Source organism: Plecotus auritus (genome assembly GCF_963455305.1).
Source record: "Plecotus auritus genome assembly, chromosome: X".
NCBI lineage: Eukaryota > Metazoa > Chordata > Mammalia > Chiroptera > Vespertilionidae > Plecotus > Plecotus auritus.
Window position 1 is genome coordinate 3,077,238 of NC_137784.1, and position 21,458 is coordinate 3,098,695.

At 54.3% G+C, this 21,458-nt stretch overlaps 1 protein-coding gene across 1 annotated transcript in view; it reads left to right on the plus strand.

Moving 5' to 3' along the window:
• SHROOM2 (shroom family member 2) overlaps nucleotides 1–21,458 on the plus strand; it is a 109,189-nt gene that overhangs the window by 79,839 nt on the left and 7,892 nt on the right. The window contains 2 exon segments of the mRNA XM_080653642.1: nucleotides 17,471–18,151; nucleotides 20,605–21,117. Coding sequence (XP_080509768.1) covers nucleotides 17,471–18,151; nucleotides 20,605–21,117 — 1,194 coding nt within the window.

Below are 21,458 nucleotides of genomic sequence, written 5' to 3' on the forward strand. Positions count from 1 at the left end.
GGCCAGCGTGCCTTCTGATGGGGTTCTAACATGTGTGGGCAGGAGGGCTGCGGTCACCTGACTTCCGGTGCAGGGGACTCCTCAGGCCTGTGGAGAGCTGCACCCTTCCCGGCGCCCAGCCTACTGACTGCACCAGCGCTCCCTGGCAGCCCGCAACGAGGCGGGGCCCAGGCCGCTCTCTGGGTGGAGGGATCGCACAGCCCGCTTGGATGCCGCTCTCTGGGTGGAGGGACCGCACAGCCCGCTCGGATGCCGCTCTCTGGGTGGAGGGACCGCACAGCCCGCTCCGATGCCGCTCTCTGGGTGGAGGGACCGCACAGCCCGCTCGGATGCGACCGCCACTCTGCTCCTGCACCCTCTCTTCTCCTCTCGGCTGACTGCTCTCTTCCCAGCGCCCGCCCTGTGGGGCGATCCGGGTTGACATTGCCCATAAAGGAACTCACTCTTCATCATGCCTTTCCCCAGGAATCCACCTGGGACCCCGGCGCCCATCATCTCTCGATTCTTCCAGCCACGCTTTCCTCTCTATGCTATGTTTTAAGTCAGTTTACCATGTTTTATGCCCGGCCGGTGTGGCTCAGTGGTTGAGCATCAACCCATGAACCAAGAGGTCATGGTATATATAAGCGTTGGTCCTATGCGGGTCTCAGGAATCCACCGGGGGTCTTGGAACATATACCTCATGGATAAGTGCGTGTAAACTTGATGTCAATTAAAAAAAAATCTCAGTCCATACTGGGAATCCACAAGGAAAAGGTTTTTTGTTTGTTTGCTTATTTATTTATTTTACTTTTTTAAAAATGTGTTTTTATTGATGAGAGAGAGAGAGAGCGAGAGAGAGAGAGAGAGAGAGATCACTGTGAGAGGGAAACACCCTATGCACCCTGACCGGGGACCGAACTCACAACCCAGGCATGTATCCTGACTGGGAATCGAACCGGTGACTTTTCGGTGCACAGCATGCCACTCAACCAACTGAGCCACAGGGGCCAGGACTATTTTTTAAAAAATATTTTATTTTATTCAAAATGAGAGTGTGCATCACTCAGGCGGTAATTATGCCTCAGTCAAGTCTTCTGAGAAACGCAGCTCTAGCTCAGAGGCTGACAAGCGAGGACGGCCCCTATGTCGCCTTTGGGGAGCACTGTCCCTGCTCTGTGGACCGGGCGGTGTGGTGGGAGCACGGATGCAGCCATCGCCTGTCCACCCAGCAGGCTGTGCGCAGTGACACCTGAGCGAGCCGGTTTGCCGCCCTGGGGTTTGGTCCGGGGGTAGGTGTGGTCTGCGGCGCTGGAATGGCAGTCTGTGCAGACATTTTCAAAGAGGCTTCTTTCATGATTCTCTTGCAATTGGAAATCCACTTCTCTTGTGATCTGGATGTGACTTGTCTCCTTTGGCTGCAGGGGTGGGCAAACTTTTTGACTCGAGGGCCACAATGGGTTCTTAAACTGGACCGGAGGGCCGGAACAAAAGCATGGATGGAATGTTTGTGTGAACTAATATAAATTCAAAGTAAAGGAGCGGAGGGGAGAGCAAGAGAACCCTCCACTCTTTCGGCTCCGCGGGCCGGATAGAACAGCCGAACGGGCCGGATCCGGCCCGCGGGCCGTAGTTTGCCCACGGCTGGCTTAGGGAGTTTGTATCGTCCGCCCGAGGGGCCGTGCTTCTCAGGGCGTGAAGGTGAAGGAGAGCGCAGGATGCTGTGAGATGAGGGTGCGGGGTGGGGGGGGCCCCTGGGAACCCGAGGGCGGGCATGGCGCTCAGTTCAGGTAAAGTGACCTGGGGAAGGTTCGAGGCTTCCCCGAGGCTGCTGGAGAGGCTGGGAGGAAGAGTTCTCCGGGAATGTGTGTGCGCTAGGGTGTTCATTTTGTTTTGTTCCTTTATTTGTGGAATTGTTCACGGGCACAGATGTCCTGTGCCAATTAAAGGCAGATTGGTGTGCGATTTATTAAAAGCGTTTCCGATGTAAAGTCTTAAGCTCTGAAAAGCACAAGCTATGAAAAGGTTTGAGCGTCTTACAGGCCCTGGTGAGCATGCCTCGCTCTAAGGAACATAAAAGTGGTTTGTCTTTAGAAAGACCTCAGTGAGGGTCTCCTTTAAGAGTGGATTCCTCGAGCGCCACCAGCACCCAGAGCTGGGATTCTCGTATGCTTCCGTAGCGGCAGCAGCCAGGGCTCCCTAGAGGAATGGCTGTCTTTATTATTATTATTATTACTAGTGGCCTGGTGCACGAAATTCGTGCGGGGCGGGGGGTGTCCCTCAGCCCGGCCTGCACCCTCTCCAATCTGGGACCCCTCAGGGGATGTCCAACTGCTGGTTTAGGCCCGATCCCTAAGCTGGCAGTAGGACATCCCTCTCGCAATCCGGGACCGCTGGCTCCTAACCGCTCACCTGCCTGCCTGCCTGATCGCCCCTAATGATTCTGCCTGCCGGCCTGCTCGCCCCCAACTGCCCCCCTCCCCCCGCTGGCCTGATCACCCCCAGCTACCCTCCCCTCTTGGTCTGACCACCCCCAAATGCCCCCCCACCAGCCTGCTCACCCCCAACTGCCCCCCCCTGCCAGCCTGCTCGTCCCCAACTGCCCCCCCCGCTGACCTGCTCACCCCCAACTGCCCTCCCCGCCGGCCTGCTCACCCCCAACTGCCCTCCCCGCAGGCCTGATCACCCCCAACTGCCCTCCCCTCCTGGCCTGATTGTCCCTAGCCGCCTCTACCTTAGCCCACCACCATGGTTTTGGCTTTGTCTGGAAGGATTCCCGGAAGGTCTCCTGGTCTAATTAGCATATTACCCTTTTATTAGTATAGATTATTATTATTATTTTAAATATATATTTTTATTGATTTCAGAGAGGAAAGGAGAGGGAGAGAGAGATAGAAACATCAGTGATGAGAGAGAATCATGGATCGGCTGCCTCTTGCATGCCCCACACCGGGGAATGAGCCTGCAAACCGGGCATGTGCCCTTGACCGGGAATCAAACCGTGGCCTCCTGGTTCTTAGGTGGATGCTCAACCACTGAGCCACGCCGGCTGGGCATGGAATAGCTGAGTCTTAGGGCAGGAGCCTGGGGTGTCTTGAGCCAAAAAGTGAGGACATGCTGACGGGAAGGAAGGATAGAAGGGAGGGGGGAAGGGAGGGCGGCAGAAAGAATGTGGGCTTGGCATCAAGGACACAGGTTGAAATCATCATCGTATCAGGCCTAAGCTTGCTAATAACTCACGTCCCTGGCCTTCCTTGCGGGCTTATGTAACTGTTCAATGGGTATAATATTAATGCATCTGCACATGGCTGAAGATCAAGTAGGACTGAGAAAAGCAGGACTCCTACTAAGATAGCAGGCATGCGGGAGACACCACTGAGTAGCGCGTCTTATTGGTGATGTGAGGAAGAGTCAGAAGTAATGGCTGTGAGCTTAGAAGAGGTTGACAGAGCAGGCTGAAAAGAGAAAGTGCACCCTGAGGGTTAAGTGCAGACCCGGGAAGGGTGGGGGCCCTCCGTGGGAAGGGGCTGTTAGGGACTGGGGGGAGGGGCACTTCCTGGGGGAGGAGCGAGGCACTGGGATCTCAGCCACATGGGGAGGGGAGGGAGGGGGAGGGGGGACTTTCCATACAGATCATTGTGAGGTGACAGATGGGCTAGCCGGGTCAGCCTGCCACCTCTTTGTCTTCTTCCCTCAATGCCTGGGCCACAGTGAAACTCCCGGAGCACTTGGCTAGCTGTAGGGTGGATTCCATTCCTAAAGAGTGCGTAATAGCCCGGAGAATACACGCAGCTGTGGATCCGCTTTAAAAAAAAATTTTTTTAAATTCTTTATTGTTGAAGGTATTACCTATGTCTCCTTTTCCCCCCATTGACCTCTCCCTGGCTGCTCCCCGCCCCCCAGCACATGTCCCCGCCCCCCTGCTGTCTGTGTCCTTTGGTTATGCTTATATGCATGCATACAAGTCCTTTGGTTGATCTCCCCCCTCCCCCCCCCCCCAAATCCACTTTTGAATGTTTTAAACTTCATGGTTCCAGCGGACTTGATTGGGGTTGTGGAGTCGAACCGGGTATCTCACACATTATGTGATTATCTAGCTTCGTTAATAGAGAAAGCATGTAAAATTCATGCAGTCATGGAGGGACCTGGCGAGTATCATGCTAAGTGAAATAAGTTCGTCAGAGAAAGACAAGCATCACAGGATCTCACTCATACGTGGAAATCTAATGAACAAAATAAACTTATGAGCAAAACAGATCCAGAGACAGAGAAGCATGGAGCAGAGTGCAAATCTCTCTCAGAGAGAAGGTGTGTGTGGGGGGGAGATCAAAGACCTTGTATGCAAATATGCATGGCCCATGGACACAGACACTGGGGTGGTGAAGGCCTGAGGGGGGCGGGCCGTGCTGGAGGGGATCAATGTGGGAAAAGGAGGACATATGTACTACTTTCAACAATAAAGATATAAAATAAAATAAAATCCATACAGCTTTTTTCTGTTTCCCTCTTTTAAATTATAAAAAGGATGCCACCCAAGCTTTGGGGTTGAAGCGTAGGAGCCTTGGGGAACAACCCCCGGGGTCAGGAGTTGCCAGTGTAGTAACTGAAGTGCAAGGGCGCCTGAGTCACGGAGGTGCGAGGCGACGAGCCTGCGTGGACTTGTCCGTCACGAGGCAGCAGGCGCAGGCAGGCCGCCGTGGGGAGCAGACAGGCCGCCGTGGGGAGCAGACAGGCCGCCGTGGGGAGCGTGGCTTCCAGACTCCGGGCTGCAGGCGGCGCGGCCGGGGGCTGCGGGGGGTCGGGGGCCGGGTCCCTGAAGGCAGCTCAGCGCCGGGTGCAGCAGGCGGAGGCCCCGGTAAGAGTCAGAGTCGTGTGTCCTTCGGGGGGTCCCCTGCCGCCTGTGCGGTGCGCGGGGCTGGGGCTCCCGGTGCCTCTTTTGTTCTCGGGCTGTAGGAGCGGCTTGTCGCTGGCGGAGCAGTGCGGGAGATCTGCACACAGTCCCCTTGCTTATTGTTCCGCCTGAAGATGTAAAATCCCGCACCACGGGTGCAGATTCCGGGGCGCGCGCTCGGCACGCGTGTGTGCGGGCGCGCGCCGGTGCCGCCTGTGCCTGGAGATCCAGGCGGCTCCGGGCAGCTTTGCGGCTGGCAGGCGGCTCTGCGTGCGGGGCTCGCAGGCGGGCCTCCGCCCCGCACTGCGCTCGGGCTGCCAGCGAGCTGCGCGGGTGTGACTGGGGCTTTGCTAATGCGGGCTCTGCGGAGGGGTCACCCCGGAGCCGGCTCCGGGCGCCAGCAGGGCGAGGACCCCTCTTCCTTGCCCTTTGCCTCTTCCTTTTCCATAGCCGTGAGAAATGAGCGTTTGGATGACCGAGGCATTGCATGTGGATACTGAAAGGAAATGGTGAGTCAGCCGCATCCAAATGAAAAAATAAAAAAAAAGGTGATGAAATCAGGTGTGCATGTTGAGTCATGGAAAAACGCTCTGTGGGTAAACTCACACGCGCCCTGCTCACTGCGGGGAAATGTACGCGGGGAAAATGGACTCCGGGAGCTGAGCATTCTCCAGTCCTCGGGTTTGCTGTCCTTGGAGTGATGGTGACACTTTGGAGGTGTGCATTTCTTTGCGGGCTTTACTGTCTTGTGGGTGGTTGCGTGCGTGTGCGCGCGCGCACGTGTGTGTGTGTGTGTGTGTGTGTGTGTGTGTGTGTGTGTTGCCTTCTGTAGCCTGATAAGAGAAACAGATCCTTACCAATTTTGGCCATGTCTCTAAATGATGGAATGTCTTTGCGCTGCTCCCAGCTGCTTTTGTGTGTGTGCGGGGAGGGTGCTGTGTCTCGGGAAACTGCGGCGGAGACCTGTGTGCGCACACGCGGGCACACTGCGGCTGCATGCGCCGACCTGCGCGGTGGAGGGCTGTGGGATGCACGCGCACTGACCGTGCAGGGGAAGCGGGGGGAGGGGGGAAGGGGGGAGGGAGAAGGAGCTTGAAGACGGGCGCAGCATCTGGAACTAAGCAGCCTGCTGCCTCACACACTGGGCAGAGGGGCAGGGTGAGTGGGTGAGAAGTAAGATTCTCACAGGACACATAAGATAACAGAAGATTGGTACAGACTTCCTGAAAGGTCAGCACATTTCTTTTCTTTGCCAGGCAGGATCTTTGAGGGCATGTTCTCATTTCTTTACGTTTGCGTTGTAGAGCAGTGTTTCCTGGGTGGTAGGGAGAGGGCCAGCTCTACGCTTTCGTCATGCGCAGTGGAAAAATTTTACTCTCTCTCTCTCTTTTAAAGATATATTTTTATTGTGGATAGTTTAATCGGTATCTCCCATTTATACACTTTCTCTCTTACCTCTCCCTCTCCCTCTCACACACAGACACAGACCCCTTAAGGAAAACCATCTGCAGGGCTGTGCATGAACAACACACAGGCAGCAGCGGTATTTAGGGAGTGATAGGCATACGTGTTGGTGTCAACCACGTGGGCTGCCTAGGCCCCTGCTGCGCAGCCGGAGTGACGGAGGGCCCTGGCCAGTGCGCTCACTGCGCTTGTGCGGCGAGGACCACCCGCTCCCCAGGGCCCAGCTCTGAATTTGGGAGAAGCCGGTATGGAATGTGGCCTTTAGAATGCATTTGCTTGCCTCTTTACCTCCTCTGTGCATTACCATAGGAGATGCGGGGGGGGGGGGGGGCGGGGGGGGAGGAACCAAGCTGGCCAATTGTGTCCACCGTAGCCCATCCTTCCCGGCCACTGGCCATGGATGCTTGCGTTTTGCAGCTGACTTGCCTGCAGTGGTGGGCAGTCGGGCCATTTCTGGGAGGCTTGTTGCCGTCCCTGGATGTCTGAGCGGATGCTGCAGTTATTTAGTTTTCCGCTGGTGAGAAATATTTGCAGAGTCCTTTGTGTCAGTTCCTCAGAGTTCACACAGCCTTTCCACACGTGTCTCCGGCCTCCCAGGCCGGGTCCCGGGTTCACCGCCCCTAAGTACACTGGCCTCGGTGAGTGGGTTCTCCCCGCGGGCCCTGCGGCTGGCTTCTCGGCTGCTGCCTGCGGGGCCGGCAGGTGCCGCGGGCGCGTGGCCTGAACGCAGCCCCAGATGCCGAGCCTGAGCCTGCGCTCATGAGCGCTCACCCCGCAGTGCGCCAACGCGTGAGAAGGAACCCCGGGGGCTGCGGCACAGACCCCTCGCGGGCTGAAAGATGGGACTCGGGGTCCCAAGCCCTCCGCTTCTTTTTTTTTTTTCTTTTTCTTTTTTAAAATACATTTTTGTTGATTTCAGAGAGGAAGGGAGAGGGAGAGAGAGACAGAAACATCCATGACGAGAGAGAATCATGGATCGGCTGCCTCCTGCACAGCCCACCATAGGGATCCAGCCCGCAACCCGGGCATGTGCCCTGACCGGGAATCGAACCGTGACCTCCTGGTTCATAGGTCAACGCTCAACCACTGAGCCCCACCAGCAGGGCCAGAGGTAATAATTTTTGATTCCCGGGGAGAGAAACCAGGACTTGAATTCCCCTTAGAAATCACACGTCAGGCCCATGGGCTATGCTGTTGGATTTATTTGCCGTCAACATTCAGGTGAACAAAGACATAAATGTATGTGAGACACACAGAATGTCTCCGAGATCCATTTACAAATGACACGAGCTCCTGTCAGCAAAGTCCTTTTCTGCCTGCAGCGTGTGGGGGGGCAGCGGCCGTGCCCTTGACAGTAACCCTGCCACGGAGCTCTGGGCTGACGTCTCATACAGTACGTTCTCTTGGGTATCACTTACATGACACTTCATTTTTTTAAAAAATATATTTTATTGATTTTTTATAGAGAGGAAGAGAGAGGGATAGAGAGTTAGAGACATCGATGAGAGAGAGACATCGATCAGCTGCCTCCTGCACGCCCCCTACTGGGGATGTGCCCGCAACCCAGGTACATGCCCTTGGCCGGAATCGAACCCGGGACCCTTCATTCCGCAGGCCGACGCTCTATCCACTGAGCCAAACCGGTTAGGGCTACACGACACTTCTTATCTAATGATTTTGTTTGTAAAAATCTAGCCAGTGGGCCCTTCACCAGGCTTGGAGGCCATTAAAGATGGAATAACTAGAAATTCTCATAAGATATTTAACATTTCTACACACACACGCGTGCGTATGTATGCATGCGCAATTGTGTACACATACACATCACACAGATATGTGTGTCATAGACATTTTATGTAGTAGAAAGTATCTAAAGTACATTTTCATGTACAATAAATATCCGAAGCCTGTTGGGTAAATAATCCATTTCCAAGTATGGTTCGGCTGAGGAGCAATAATCAGGCAAGATGTGTGATTTTCAGAATGTGGAGTCACATGCAATTGTGATAAAGTGAAGACACCTGAAGCCAGCGATTTTTTGCCTAATTTATGGAGATGATGTGCTGTTCTAACATTTTAAAAAATATATATTTTTATTGATTTCAGAGAGGAAGGGAGAGGGAGAGAGAGATAGAAACATCCATGATGAGAGAGAGATATTGATGGCTGCCTCCTGTACACCCCACACTGGGGGGTCGAGCCCGCAAACGGGGTATGTGCCCTTGACTGGAATAGAACCGGGCCCTTCAGTCCGCAGGCCGACGCTCTATCCACTGAGCCACACCAGCTAGGGCAACATTTCCTTTTTTAAAAAAAATCTGTGTTGCCCGGCTGGTGTGGCTCAGCAGTTGAGCATCAACCCATGGACCAAGAGGTCACCAGTTCGATTCCTGGCCATGGCACATGCCTGGGTTGTGGCTCGATCCCCAGCAGGGATCGCACGGGAGGCAGCTGATGGATGTTTCTCTCTCATTGATGTTTCTATCTCTCTCTCCCTCTCCCTTCATCTCTCTAAAAATCAGTGAAAACGTATTTTTAAAAATTTGGTTTACTAATTAAGACATTTGTATTACAATAAGTGGAGTTCTGGAAAGTAGAATGAAGATATTAAAAACTGACCTCACTACCTTACTCAATGGAATACTATGCAGCTGTGAAAAAGAAGGAAATCTTACCCTTTGAGAGAGCATGAAGGGACCTGGGGAATACGGTGAAACCTTGTTTCTCGAACTTAATTTGTCCCGAAAGGCTGTTCAAGAAGCGATTTGTTCGCAAACCAAATCATCCCTCCCCTGCTTCGAAAGAATGTAAATTGAATTAATCTGTACCAGACCCCCAAATGATTCCCTGTTTTAACCGTCCTTAGATACAGTACACGTCTAATGTACTGTCTAATTTATAAATAAATACTTACATTTATCGAACCACCCCCTGCTGGCCTTATAGGAGTTTTTCACATATCACTGCCTCCAAAATGCTGTCACCTCTACTGCTTTTCTTTTCTTTTTTAAATATATTTTATTGATATTTTACAGAGAGGAAGGGAGAGAGATAGAGAGCTAGAAACATCGATGGGAGAGAAACATCGATCAGCTGCCTCCTGCACACCTCCCACTGGGGATGTGCCCGCAACCAATGTACGTGCCCTTGACCGGAATCGAACCCGGGACCCTTCAGTCCGCAGGCCGACGCTCTATCCACTGAGCCACACCGGTTTTGGCACCTCTACTGCTTTTCATTTATCCAAATCATCAACAGTGTTTCCACCTCTTCAATCGCCCGTGATTGCTATTTTGTGAGCACTTTCACACTCTTAGCAACATTAGCGCTCTTGATGGCCCCTTTATGTTTTTAAAATGGTGCTAATCATCTATTTTGCCAGCAACGAAAGCGTTCTCTCCTCTGTTTGTTGCCCGAGCGATGCTTTGTGTCATGCGAAGGCAGCACCGGAGAGGCTTGTAAAACTGAAGTTTTGGTCCACAACCCAGACATTTTTTCCTGCGAACCAAATTGTTCGAGATGGGAGATGTTCGAGAAACGAGGTTTGACTACAGTATTCTGCTCGGTGAAATAAGCCAGTCAGAGAAAGACAAGTATCACATATGTGGGAGCTAATGAACAAAACAAGCTGAGGAACAAATACAACCAGAGGCCTGGCTGCATGGAACAGAATGACAGATGTCGGGCGGGGGGTGGGGGGGGGTGGCCGGATAAAGAAGGGGAAGGGATTAGCTAAAGAACATACATGCGTAGCCCATGGGCACAGGGGGGTAGAAATGGGGGACATCTGCAATAGTGTCAACAATTAAAAAGAAAAAGAAAAAGAAAAATCGACCTCACCATCCAAGGAGACCACTGTGGAAGGATGAAGTGAATCGACTTCAAAAGTCCTTTTCGTTGTTGTTAATCCTCACCTTAGGATATTTTCCCATTGATTTTTATTTTTTAAAAATATATTTTATTGATTTTTTACAGAGAGGAAGGGAGAGGGAGAGAGAGTTAGAAACATCGATGAGAGAGAAACATCGATCAGCTGCCTCCTGCATGCCCCCTACTGGGGATGTGCCCACAACCAAGGGATATGCCCTTGACCGGAATCGAACCTGGGACCCTTCAGTCCGCAGGCCAACGCTCTATCCACTGAGCCAAACCGGTTAGGGCTCCCATTGATTTTTAGACAGAGGGGAGAGGGAGAGACATAGAGAGAGAAGCATCATTATGAGAGAGACACATTAATTGGTTGCCTCCAACACACACCCCAACTGGAGCTGGGGATCCCGATCTCTTGGTTCATAGGTCGATGCTCAACCAGAGCTATACCAGTGGGGCAAACCACTTAATATTGTTAGATGGTCATTGTTTTATGGAAAAATTGAGTTACTTCCAATTGCCCTTAATGGACAGATAAAGCTAATTGAATCCGTGGTGGGGTCTGGTTCCGCAGTCATGACGGCGTGATGCGAAATTGGAAGGAGGGACGTGGGAGCAGAGAGGGGCTGTAAGCGAGTCCCCGCCAGACCTTCAGGTCCAGCACACGGACTTTCGAAGGGCGTTTGTTTGCTGGCCCCTGCGTTTCAATGAGCACGAAATCGGAGGAACGGCAGGCTCAGTGGCCAGTCTCGGGCGGCGTCAGTTTATTATGTCACTGGATACGGATCTGTTTGTGTTGTTCGGTGCCATGGACCCTGCAGAGTCGAACCAGGCGCAGAGAAGCTCCCTCGAAGGCGCTCATCCTCTGTTATTAGGGAACACACTGTGTAGCTCAGTGGTCGGCAAACTGCGGCTCGCGAGCCACACGCGGCTCTTTGGCCCCTTGAGTGTGGCTCTTCCACAAAATACCACGGCCTGGGCGAGTGTATTTTGAAGAAGTGGCGTTAGAAGAAGTTTAAGTTTAAAAAATTGGGCTCTCCAAAGAAATTTCAATCGTTGTACGGTTGCTATTTGGCTCTGTTGACTAATGAGTTTGCCGACCACTGGTGTAGCTAATGGCATAGGTTGGGCGCTTCAACAACAGACATGTATCTCTCACTTGTGGACTTTGGAAGTCCAAGGTCAAGGACCGTTTCCTGGATAGCAGAGGGCCAACTTGTTGCCCTGTCCTCACATGGTGGGGAACAGAGAGAGGGGGAGCAAACTCTTGTGGGGTCTATTTTTTTTTTTTAATCCTTACTAGAGGATATTTTTTTTCATTGATTTTTAGACAGAATGGAAGGGAGGGAGGAGGAGGAGAGAGAAACATCGACTTGAGAAAGACACATCGATTGGCTGCCTCCCGCAGGTGCCCCAACTGGGGCCGGGGATCAAGCCTGCAACCCAGGTACGTGTCCTTGACGGGGAATTGAACCCGAGACCTTTCTAACCAGGGGCTGGCGCTCTAAGCATGGAGAAAACTGGCCAGGGCTGTGGGGTCTCCTTTATAAGAGCCCTAATCCCATTCATGAGGGCTCCACCCTCGTGACCCAGCCGCCCCCCAAAGACCTCACTCCTGATCACATTGGGGGCGGGGGCGGGTAGGATTTAACATATGAATTTGAGGGATGCACATCCATTCTAGAACATAAGTGCATGTATGTGACTCTGATGTTGGCTCAGCAGAAGGTGCTGGTCTCTGGAGTGCTGGTCTCCGGGGTGTAGGTCTCTAGGGGTGCAGGTCTCCAGGGTGCAGGTCTCCGGGGTTGGTGGGCTCTGGGTACAGGGCTCTGGGGTTGCAGGTCTCTGGGGTTCAAGCCTCTGGGATGCAGGTCTCTGGAGTGCTGGTCTCCAGGGTGTAGGTCTCTGGGGGTGCAGGTCTCCAGGGTGCAGGTCTCCGGGGTTGGTGGGTTCTGGGTATAGGTCTCTGGGGGTGCAGGTCTCTGGGGTTCAAGCCTGTGGGGTGCAGGTCTCCGGGGTTGGTGGGCTCTGGGTACAGGTCTCTGGGGGTGCAGATCTCTGGGGTTCAAGTCTCTGGGGTGCAGGTCTCTGGGGTGCAGGTCCCTGGGGTGCAGGTCCCTGGGGATGCAGGTCTCCGAAAGCCTTGCATAGAGCCTGCTGCCCTCCCTCCTCCCCGAGCTGCCCAGGCAGGTCGCTCTTCGGTAACGTGTCATTAGCATGTTCCCCACGAGAACGAACAACCAGCTCAACCTGAATGCCATTCCCGGGCGCTGGGTGCAGCTCCTTTTTCACTTCCTTTGTGTGGCTGGACTCCGTGCGGGGTGCACCCAGGAGCGCGTGCAGGGGTAGCTTCTGCGCGCAGTGCAGGAGTCCTCTCATCTGTCTGCTTTTGCTAGCTCTCAGTCTCGCCACCACCAGTGATTTTATCCTCGGAAATATATTAGCTTTTTAATTGAATTTATTGGGGTGACATTGGTTAATGAAATTACATAGGTTTCAGGTGCACAATTCTATAACCCATCATCTGTACACTCTGTTGTGTGTTCACCACCCAAAGTCAAGTCTCCGTCCGTCACCATTTATCCTCCCTTTACCCTCTTCTACCTCCCCACCCCCTCTCCCTCTGGTCATCACCCTGCTGTTGTCTGTGTCTATGAGGTGTGTGGGTTTTGTTTTAATCCCTTCACCATTTTCGCCCTGACCCCCAACATCCCTCCCCTCTGACAGCTGTCACTCTTCTCTGTATCTATGAATCTGTTTCTATTTTGTGTGTTAGTTTATTTTGTTCATTAGATTCTACACATAAGTGACATCATATGGCACTCGTCTTTCTCAGACTGGCTTATCTCACTTAGCACAATACCCTCTAGGTCCAGCCACGCTGCCCCAAAAGGTACAATTTCCTTCCTTTCTTTTTACGGCTGAATAGTATTTCATTGTGTAAATGTATCACAGCTTTTTTTAAAAAATATTATTATTTATTGGGGTGAACCACAGCTTTTTTATCCACTCATCTACTGATGGGCACTTGGGCTGCCTCCATATCTTGGCTATAGTAAATAAGTCTGCAATGAACATAGGGGTGCATGTACAGAGACACAGATCCATACACATGCAAAACAAGCACACGTGTAATATACATGATACAAACAGACATACATAAACATACACTTTACCTACACAGTAGTCATGTGGAAGCTATTAGAAACACAGCTTGGAATATGACCCCAGAAGAACCCCAAATTCCCATTTTTGTTTTGTGACCTTGATTTCCTGCATTCTTTTTTTTGAATCATATGTGAACATTTATTCCAATACTGCTGGCAGTATGGGAGAGCAGCAGGTCATCCACAAAAATCTGCTCTCGATTTCCTGCATTCTTATCAACTAGGCCCCCTAGGGCAGTGGTCGGCAAACGGCGGCTCGCGAGCCACATGCGGCTCTTTGGCCCCTGGAGTGTGGCTCTTCCACAAAATACCACGGCCTGGGCGAGTCAATTTTGAAGAAGTGGCGTTAGAAGAAGTTTAAGTTTAAAAAATTGGGCTCTCAAAAGAAATTTCAATCGTTGTACTGATGATATTTGGCTCTGTTGACTAATGAGTTTGCCGACCCCTGCCCACTCAAGGGGCCAAAGAGCCGCATGTGGCTCGCGAGCCGCAGTTTGCCGACCACTGAACTAGGGCAATAAAAACTAGGGTTTATGCCGAAACCGGTTTGGCTCAGTGGATAGAGCGTCGGCCTGCGGACTGAAGGGTCCCGGGTTCGATTTCGGTCAAGGGCATGTACCTTGGTTGCGGGCACATCCCCAGTGGGAGGTGTGCAGGAGGCAGCTGATCGATGTTTCTCTCTCATCGATGTTTCTAGCTCTCTATCCCTCTCCCTTCCTCTCTGTAAAATATCAATAAAATATATTAAAAAACAAAAACAAAAACAAAAACTAGGGTTTATGCCTTTGCATTGCAGGTTTTGGGGGAAATAGGGGGCAGGGGACCAAGCCGGCCAGGAGGTGCTGCGCTCCTGTGCATGTTCCCAAGGGGAGTGCTGGGGTGGAGGCATCACCGCTCCCCAGCAGGAGGAGAGGCCCCATCAGGAAGAGGGCGGAGGCACACTGGGCTGAGTCATCAGTTACTGGTACTTCCCGGGGCGTGGCTCCCACAGGCGCTCTCTCCCGCCTGGGTGGCTCCCAGCACGTCCTGTCCAGGGCGCCCCGCGGACAGAACTCCTTTTGAGTAATCGCATCAAATGGGGGCCCACGTAGCAAGGCGCTGCGACCTGAGCAGCAGATGGCAGCTCCTTTCCGTCTCCCGTCTCTCGGAGGTGCTGGGTGCTGATTAAACGGCAGGTGCCGGCGCTTCGATGCGGGTCAGTGGATGCTAGAGTGGAAGAGTTTTCGCAGCAGGAGAAGACACCTCCCAGGGTCCCTCGCGGCTTTGACATGAAATGCTGGGCAGGCATTTGCGATTCGTCATGAGTTCGGACACGTTTCCCTGCCACCCAGCGCCCCGCTGTCCGAGCAGGCACAGTGCCTTAGGTGAAGGGGGACGTGGGGGTCGCAGGGCCTTCCCTGCCCGCTGGCCATCAGAGCCAGAGCCGCCCCTGTCCGATGGCATTGTCACGTGGACAGTATCGCTGCCGTTCTGAATTTTGTCCACACAGCTGCTTGGCTGTGCGTTGTTTTCTAAAACACTCATTGCCATGTTCAGGTTATTGTGATAACTCCCAGTTTGTCTTGGTGTGTACCTAATACCCATTTAAAAAAATCTGCCAAAACCAGTTTGGCTCAGTGGATAGAGCGTCGGCCTGCGGACTGAAGGGTCCCAGGTTCGATTCCGGTCAAGGGCATGTAACTTGGTTGCGGGCACATCCCCAGTGGGGGGTGTGCAGGAGGCAGCTGGTCGATGTTTCTCTCTCATCGATGTTTCTGACTATCCCTCTTCCTTCCTCTCTGTAAAAAATCAATAAAATATATTTAAAAAAAAAAATCTGGCTCCCCACACCGGGTTAATAGTGTCTAAGGCTCAAACTTTTTAAACAGGGGGCCAGTTCCCTGTCCCTCAGACCGTGAAAGGGCCGGACTATAGTTTAAAAAAAAAACTATGAACAAATTCCTATGCGCACTGCGGGCCTGGGACGCGTCGGCTGCTAAGCAGGACAGGCAGCGGCCCCCGGCGGGCCGGATCAATGTCCTCAGCGGGCCGCATGTGGCCCACGGGCCGTAGTTTGAGGACGCCTGGTCTAAGCTCTGACACTCGGCTGTTTTCTCAGCTTGTTTCTAAGCGGAGGCGGTGCCCGCAGCCTGGGAGCAGAGGACGAACCTGTCCTCTCTTAGGTCCCAGTGGGATCCTGTCCTCTGCCAGATGCGAGGAGTTGCAGTTTCTGGCTGGGAGCAGGGTCCTGCCCTTGGACTTGCCGTAGTGCAGGGTGGGGTGCGGCCCCGGCTGGCGGAGGCAAAGAATTAGGTGTGCGATGTGGGTTCTGCTCTGAAGCATCCACTGAACCTGAGGGACCTTTCTCCTGAGGACACAAGAGGGACATGGACAGGACACTTGCCACTTAGTACCCAGGACAGGGTTGGAACAGCTAATTCCCAGGCCCAGTAGCATGTCCTGGGGTGCAGTTCATCCCTCAGCCACAAGGGGCGCTGGTTGCCAGGGAAAGGTGTCCTATCCGGCTTGCTGGTTCCCGGGTTGCTGCCCTGGTCAGGGTCACCTTCAACAGCGCAGAGCTGGTCTCTTCCACGGAGAGCTCTGGCCTTCCTGCGAGTCAGCCTGGGGCTCATTTCATTGCTGTTGGGTTGCAAGAGGCAGTGTGTCGGCAAAGGTGTGGCCGGCTGGCTTGTTGCAAATGTAATAGTTGTTCATGCCTTGAGCTTTAGCTGCGGCACAGATGAACATGTGTGTGAAGCATGTATGCATGGTTTTGTAGGCTTGTTTATGCGTGTATGTATATGCATTTAAGTACATGTATATGTATATATCATGGGAAGACAGAAATGGATTGTGGGAATGGAAATGGGTAAGAATTTGAAAGGATCAGCAAATGGTTGCAGCTTCTAGAAGCAAGTCTTTCTTTTCGTTTTTAACACTACACTACAGCCCTGACTGGTTTGGCTCAGTGGATAGAGCGTCGACCTGTGGACTGAAGGGTCCCAGGTTCGATCCCGGTCAAGGGCATGTACCTTGGTTGCGAGCACATCCCCAACCTCTCTATTTCTCTACCCCTCTCCCTTCCTCTCTGTAAAAAATCAATAAAATATAAAAAATAAACAAACACTAGGCTACTGATTTTAAAGGCTTTATTAATCAGCTCATTTGCGACCCATTAGAAAGTTCTAATCTCTCTGTATGTGGCGATTTCCTGGATGAAATGAGCCACACAAAAATATTGTTGCAGCATGAACTAATTCTTTCTGACTAGAGCTGTGTATGAGAATTCTCACAAGCATTGTTTTCTAAAGCGTTTGTGTACATTTTGATTTTTGCTCCCAAATGCAGCTTGTGTGGACACGCATGTGGGTCTGTATCTCATGTGTGTGCGTGTGTTTTCAACACCTCCCGCCCTGTTGTGGGACATGCCCACATATGGCCTCACGGTGCCCAGTGTGTGCTTCGGCTCAGGACCGGGCATTAGGAATCGCGATGGGCACAGGCGTGGGAAAATGCCCGCGGGTTTAATTCCTTACAGCGATTCGAGGAGATTAGCAAGATCTGGGTCTAGTCCTGTTTGGGAAGAAGGTGTTAGTTGGAATTGGTTGCTCATTTTTATTATTATTATTTTTTTTAAAATATATTTTATTGATTTTTTACAGAGAGGAAGGGAGAGGGATAGAGAGTTAGAAACATCGATGAGAGAGAGAGACATCGATCAGCTGCCTCCTGCACACCCCCTACTGGGGATGTGCCCGCAACCAAGGTACATGCCCTTGACCGGAATCGAACCTGGGACCCTTCAGTCCGCAGGCCGACGCTCTATCCACTGAGCCAAACCGGTTAGGGCTCATTTTTATTATTTTTTAATATAAATTGTAAATGGTATGGCATTTTATTTCTTTATTTTTAAAGTATATTTTTTATTGATTTCAGAGAGGAAGGGAGAGGGAGAGAGAGAGAGAAACATCAATGATGAGAGAGAATCATTGATCAGCTGCCTCCTGCACGCCCCACACTGAGGATCGAGCCCGGGACCCTTCAGTCCTCAGGCCGACGCTCTATCCACCGAGCCAAACCAGCGAGGGTGCCTGCTCATTGTTATTCATTCTTCCTCCAGACCAGCAGATGTCCAGTGTCCGGAAGACGGTCCAGGAGCACATCGGGGCCTGCGGCACCCGGCCCAGGTGTCTGAGCCATCCCGCGCCCGGGAAGCGCCAGAGGTGCCCCAGGAGGGCCGGGGCAGGGCGGGGACCCTGCCCCGCGATTACAGATACTCCGAGGACCACGCCCCCGCCGCCCCCCTGCCACCGCCAGGCCCAGGGTCACAGGCGCAGAGCGGCCTCGCGGCCCTGCATTCCGGGGGGCAGGACCCCCGGCCTGTGAGTGCCGTGCCGCTCGCCAAGAGACCTGCCCCGCAGAGGCCGCCACCGCCCAAGCGGGAGCCCAGGCCTTTCAGGGGGCCAGCCAGTGCCACCCCCGCGGGCACCCCTGCGGGCAATCACCTGGCTGTGCCCGGCAGGCCCCTGCCCCCGCCGTCTCCCGCGCGCAGCCCCAGTGCCTTGGCGGAGAAGCCAAGCGGTGCCCAGCCCGCAGACGGCCCCAGGGCCCCCGGGGAGCAGGACAGGCAGCATGTAGATGAGCACCCAGCCTGTCCAAAGCGAGAAGCCCTGCTCCCTTCCAAGTTCCGGCCCCTGCAGACATCCGCCATGGAGACCTCGCGCTCCCCTTCTCCGCAGTTCGCCCCCCAGAAGCTGACGGACAAGCCCCCCCTGCTCATCCAGGACGACAGCTCAACAAGGTAGGGCCCTGGGAAGGTGGCCTCTGCATTCTTCCCCTTTCACGGGCTCCCTTCCGTGCGCCCGCGGGAGGTTTTCCGTGCGCCCTCCCTGCCCAGTGCACCCTCCCTGCCCAGTGCGTGCCCTCCCTGCCCAGTGCCGGCCCTCCCTGCCCAGTGCGTGCCCTCCCTGCCCAGTGCGCCCTCCCTGCCCAGTGCGTGCCCTCCCTGCCCAGTGCCTGCCCTCCCTGCCCAGTGCCTGCCCTCCCTGCCCAGTGCCTGCCCTCCCTGCCCAGTGCCTGTTCTCCCTGCCCAGTGCGCCCTCCCTGCCCAGTGCCTGTTCTCCCTGCCCAGTGCCTGTTCTCCCTGCCCAGTGCGCCCTCCCTGCCCAGTGCGCCCTCCCTACGCGGTGTATGACCGGTGCCTTGCTCCGCCCCAGAAGTTGGACTTGCCCTTGGTCTGGAAATAGCACGGAGGGCCCAGAGCTCCTGCGGTCCCTGTATTTCTAACTTGTTGGGGAGCTGCTGTGAAGGAGGAAGCAGACCACCCTCAGTCCCCTTCATCCAAGCCCCAAACCTTATATGTGCGATACCCGCAGGCACCTAGGGACAAGGGCTGGGCTTATTTCTAAGCACTTTCTGATTGTGATCATAACCCACTGTAACCCTGACATGAGACCTTTGGTTGAAATTGGTGTTTTTCATAATATCCATTATGTCCATGCTCCTTTTGGACTAGATCTTTTTGTTTTGTTTTTTGTTAATATTTTTTCCATTGGTTTTTAGAGAGAGTGAAGTGGGGGAGGGAGGAGGAGGAAGGGAGAGAGAGGAACATCGATATGAAAGCGACACATGGATTGCTTGCCTCCTGGGAGCGTGTCCTGACCTGGCTGGGAATAGAACCTGCAGCCCAGGTACGTGCCCTTGACCGGGACTCGAACACAAAACCCTTGGTGCAGGGGCCGCGCTCCCACCAGTGAGCACACTGGCCAGGGCTGAGGGGGTCTTTGATGTGAAAAGGTAAGTGGGCACACGCCTTGTGTGAAAGCAGAAGGAAACCTGGCTCCGTTCCCTGCTGTTGTCAGAATCTCAGGCACGCAGGTGGGGGCGCTGGCCAAGGCGGGCGGGCAGGGACTGGCCGGTCAAGAGCCCTGCCCCGAGCCTCCGGCCCCTCCTGTCTGCGTGCCTTTGCGGGGCTGAGCCTGACACCGCACCCTCATGAGCGGGGAGAGGTCCCCGCTCCATAGAGTCAGCTCTGCTGGGCTCACGTTGCAGATCTGACGCTAAGCCACCGAGTGAGTTGAAGATGGTGCCCATCAAGATTGCGCCCTCGGAGAGCCAGAGGCTGTGGCTTGGGCCTGATCCTTCCTTCCTTCCTGGGCGCCAGTAGGTGGCTCTCTGTCTCCGATAGGTCCTGTGAGAACACGGGTGTCCTGGTGGCCCCTCTTGCGGGGTCCCCTGGGGCGTGGTCCTGTGAGGTGCAGCCCAGGGCACCAGCCGGCGTTCGGGGTGTCCTGGACGCAGCCCCGTTCTGTTGACCAGGCTGTTTCTTTCCATTTTCTGCCTCTTTCCTGGCAGGCGTCCTCAAACTACGGCCCGCGGGCCACATGCGGCCCGCCGAGGACATTGATCCGGCCCGCCGGGGGCCGCTGCCTGTCCTGCTTAGCAGCCGACGCGTCCCGGGCCCGCAGTGCGCATAGGAATTTGTTCATAGTTTTTTTTTAAAACTATAGTCCGGCCCTCCAACGGTCTGAGGGACAGGGAACTGGCCCCCTGTTTAAAAAGTTTGAGGACCCCTGCTGTAGAGGTTCCAAGAAACTTTTTTAAAAGGGAAAAGTGTGGCCCTAGCCCAGCCATGGGCAAACTACGGCCCGCGGGCCGGATCCGGCTGTTCTATCCGGTTCTCTTGCTCTCCCCTCCGCTCCTTTACTTTGAATTTATATTAGTTCACACAAACACTCCATCCATGCTTTTGTTCCGGCCCTCCGGTCCAGTTGAAGAACCCATTGTGGCCCTCGAGTCAAAAAGTTTGCGCACCCCTGCCCTAGCCGGTGTGGCTCAGTGGATAGAGTGTTTGCCTGCGGACTGAAGGGTCCCGGGTTCGATTCCGGTCAAGGGCATGGACCTGGGTTGCAGGCTCCTCCCCGTCCCAGGCCCTGCTCGGGGCTCGTGCAGGAGGCAACCAGTGATGTGTTTCTCTCACATCGATGTTTGTCCCTGTCTCTCCCCCTCTCGCCCACTCTCCCTGAGAATCAATGGGAAATATCCTCGGGTGAGGATTGAAACAACAAAAGAAAGGAAAGTGTGTGCTTAGTGACTCAGTCCAGATAACGGGAGCAGTGCGCCAGGCCCCCAGCTCCCTGGTATGCCAGCCGCGCGGAGGGCGGCTTCAAGTGCTGGGTGGCGGCATGCAGGCCCGAGTGGCACCGGCTGGCCCAGGCGCCCCGGCCTTTCAGCGCCCGGCTCTTCTGTTTGCAGAATCGAGCGGGTGATAGACAACACGACGGTGAAGATGGTGCCCATCAAGATCGTGCACTCGGAGAGCCAGCCCGAGAGGGAGAGCCGCCAGGGCCTGGCCCGCGCCTCCGAGCCGCCCGCGCTGCCCAGCGGGCTGGAGAGAGACCAGATCAAGACGCTGAGCACGTCGGAGCAGTCCTATTCCCGCTTCTGCCTGTACAGCCGCCCGGGCACCGAGCCCCAGCCCCGGGCCCAGGCCCCCGCCACTGCCGACGGCCGGGCCTCCCCCCCTGCGCTCAGCTACGGGAAGGCCAGGGAGAGGACGGCAGAGGACCTGAAGTCGGAGGAGCTGGCGCGCGAGATCGTGTGCAAGGACAAGTCCCTGGCGGACATCCTGGACCCCAGCGTGAAGGTCAGGACCACCATGGACCTGATGGAGGGCATCTTCCCCAAGGACCAGCAGCTCCTGGAGGAAGCGCAGCAGCGCCGGAAGCTGCTGCCCAAGATCCCCTCTCCCAGGGCCGCGGAGGACAAGTGAGTGCCCGCTGTGCGTCTGCGGGGTCTCGTGGGCTGCAGAGGGCCAGGGGCGTCTGTGTATGTGTATAAATTAATCCTCGCCCGAGGATAGTTCTTTCCCATTGATTTTTTTAGAGAGTGGGAGGGAGGGAGAGAGAGAGAGGAACAGAAACATGGATGTGAGACACACCGATGGGTTGCCTCCCGCATGCACCCCAGCTGGGGCCGGGGATTGAACCTGCCACCGGAGCATGTGCCCTTGACCAGAATTGAACCGGGACCTCTGCAGGCCGAGGGCCGACTCTCCAACCACTGAGCCCAACTGACTAGGGCCGCACACAGCTTTTGGTTGGTTTGTT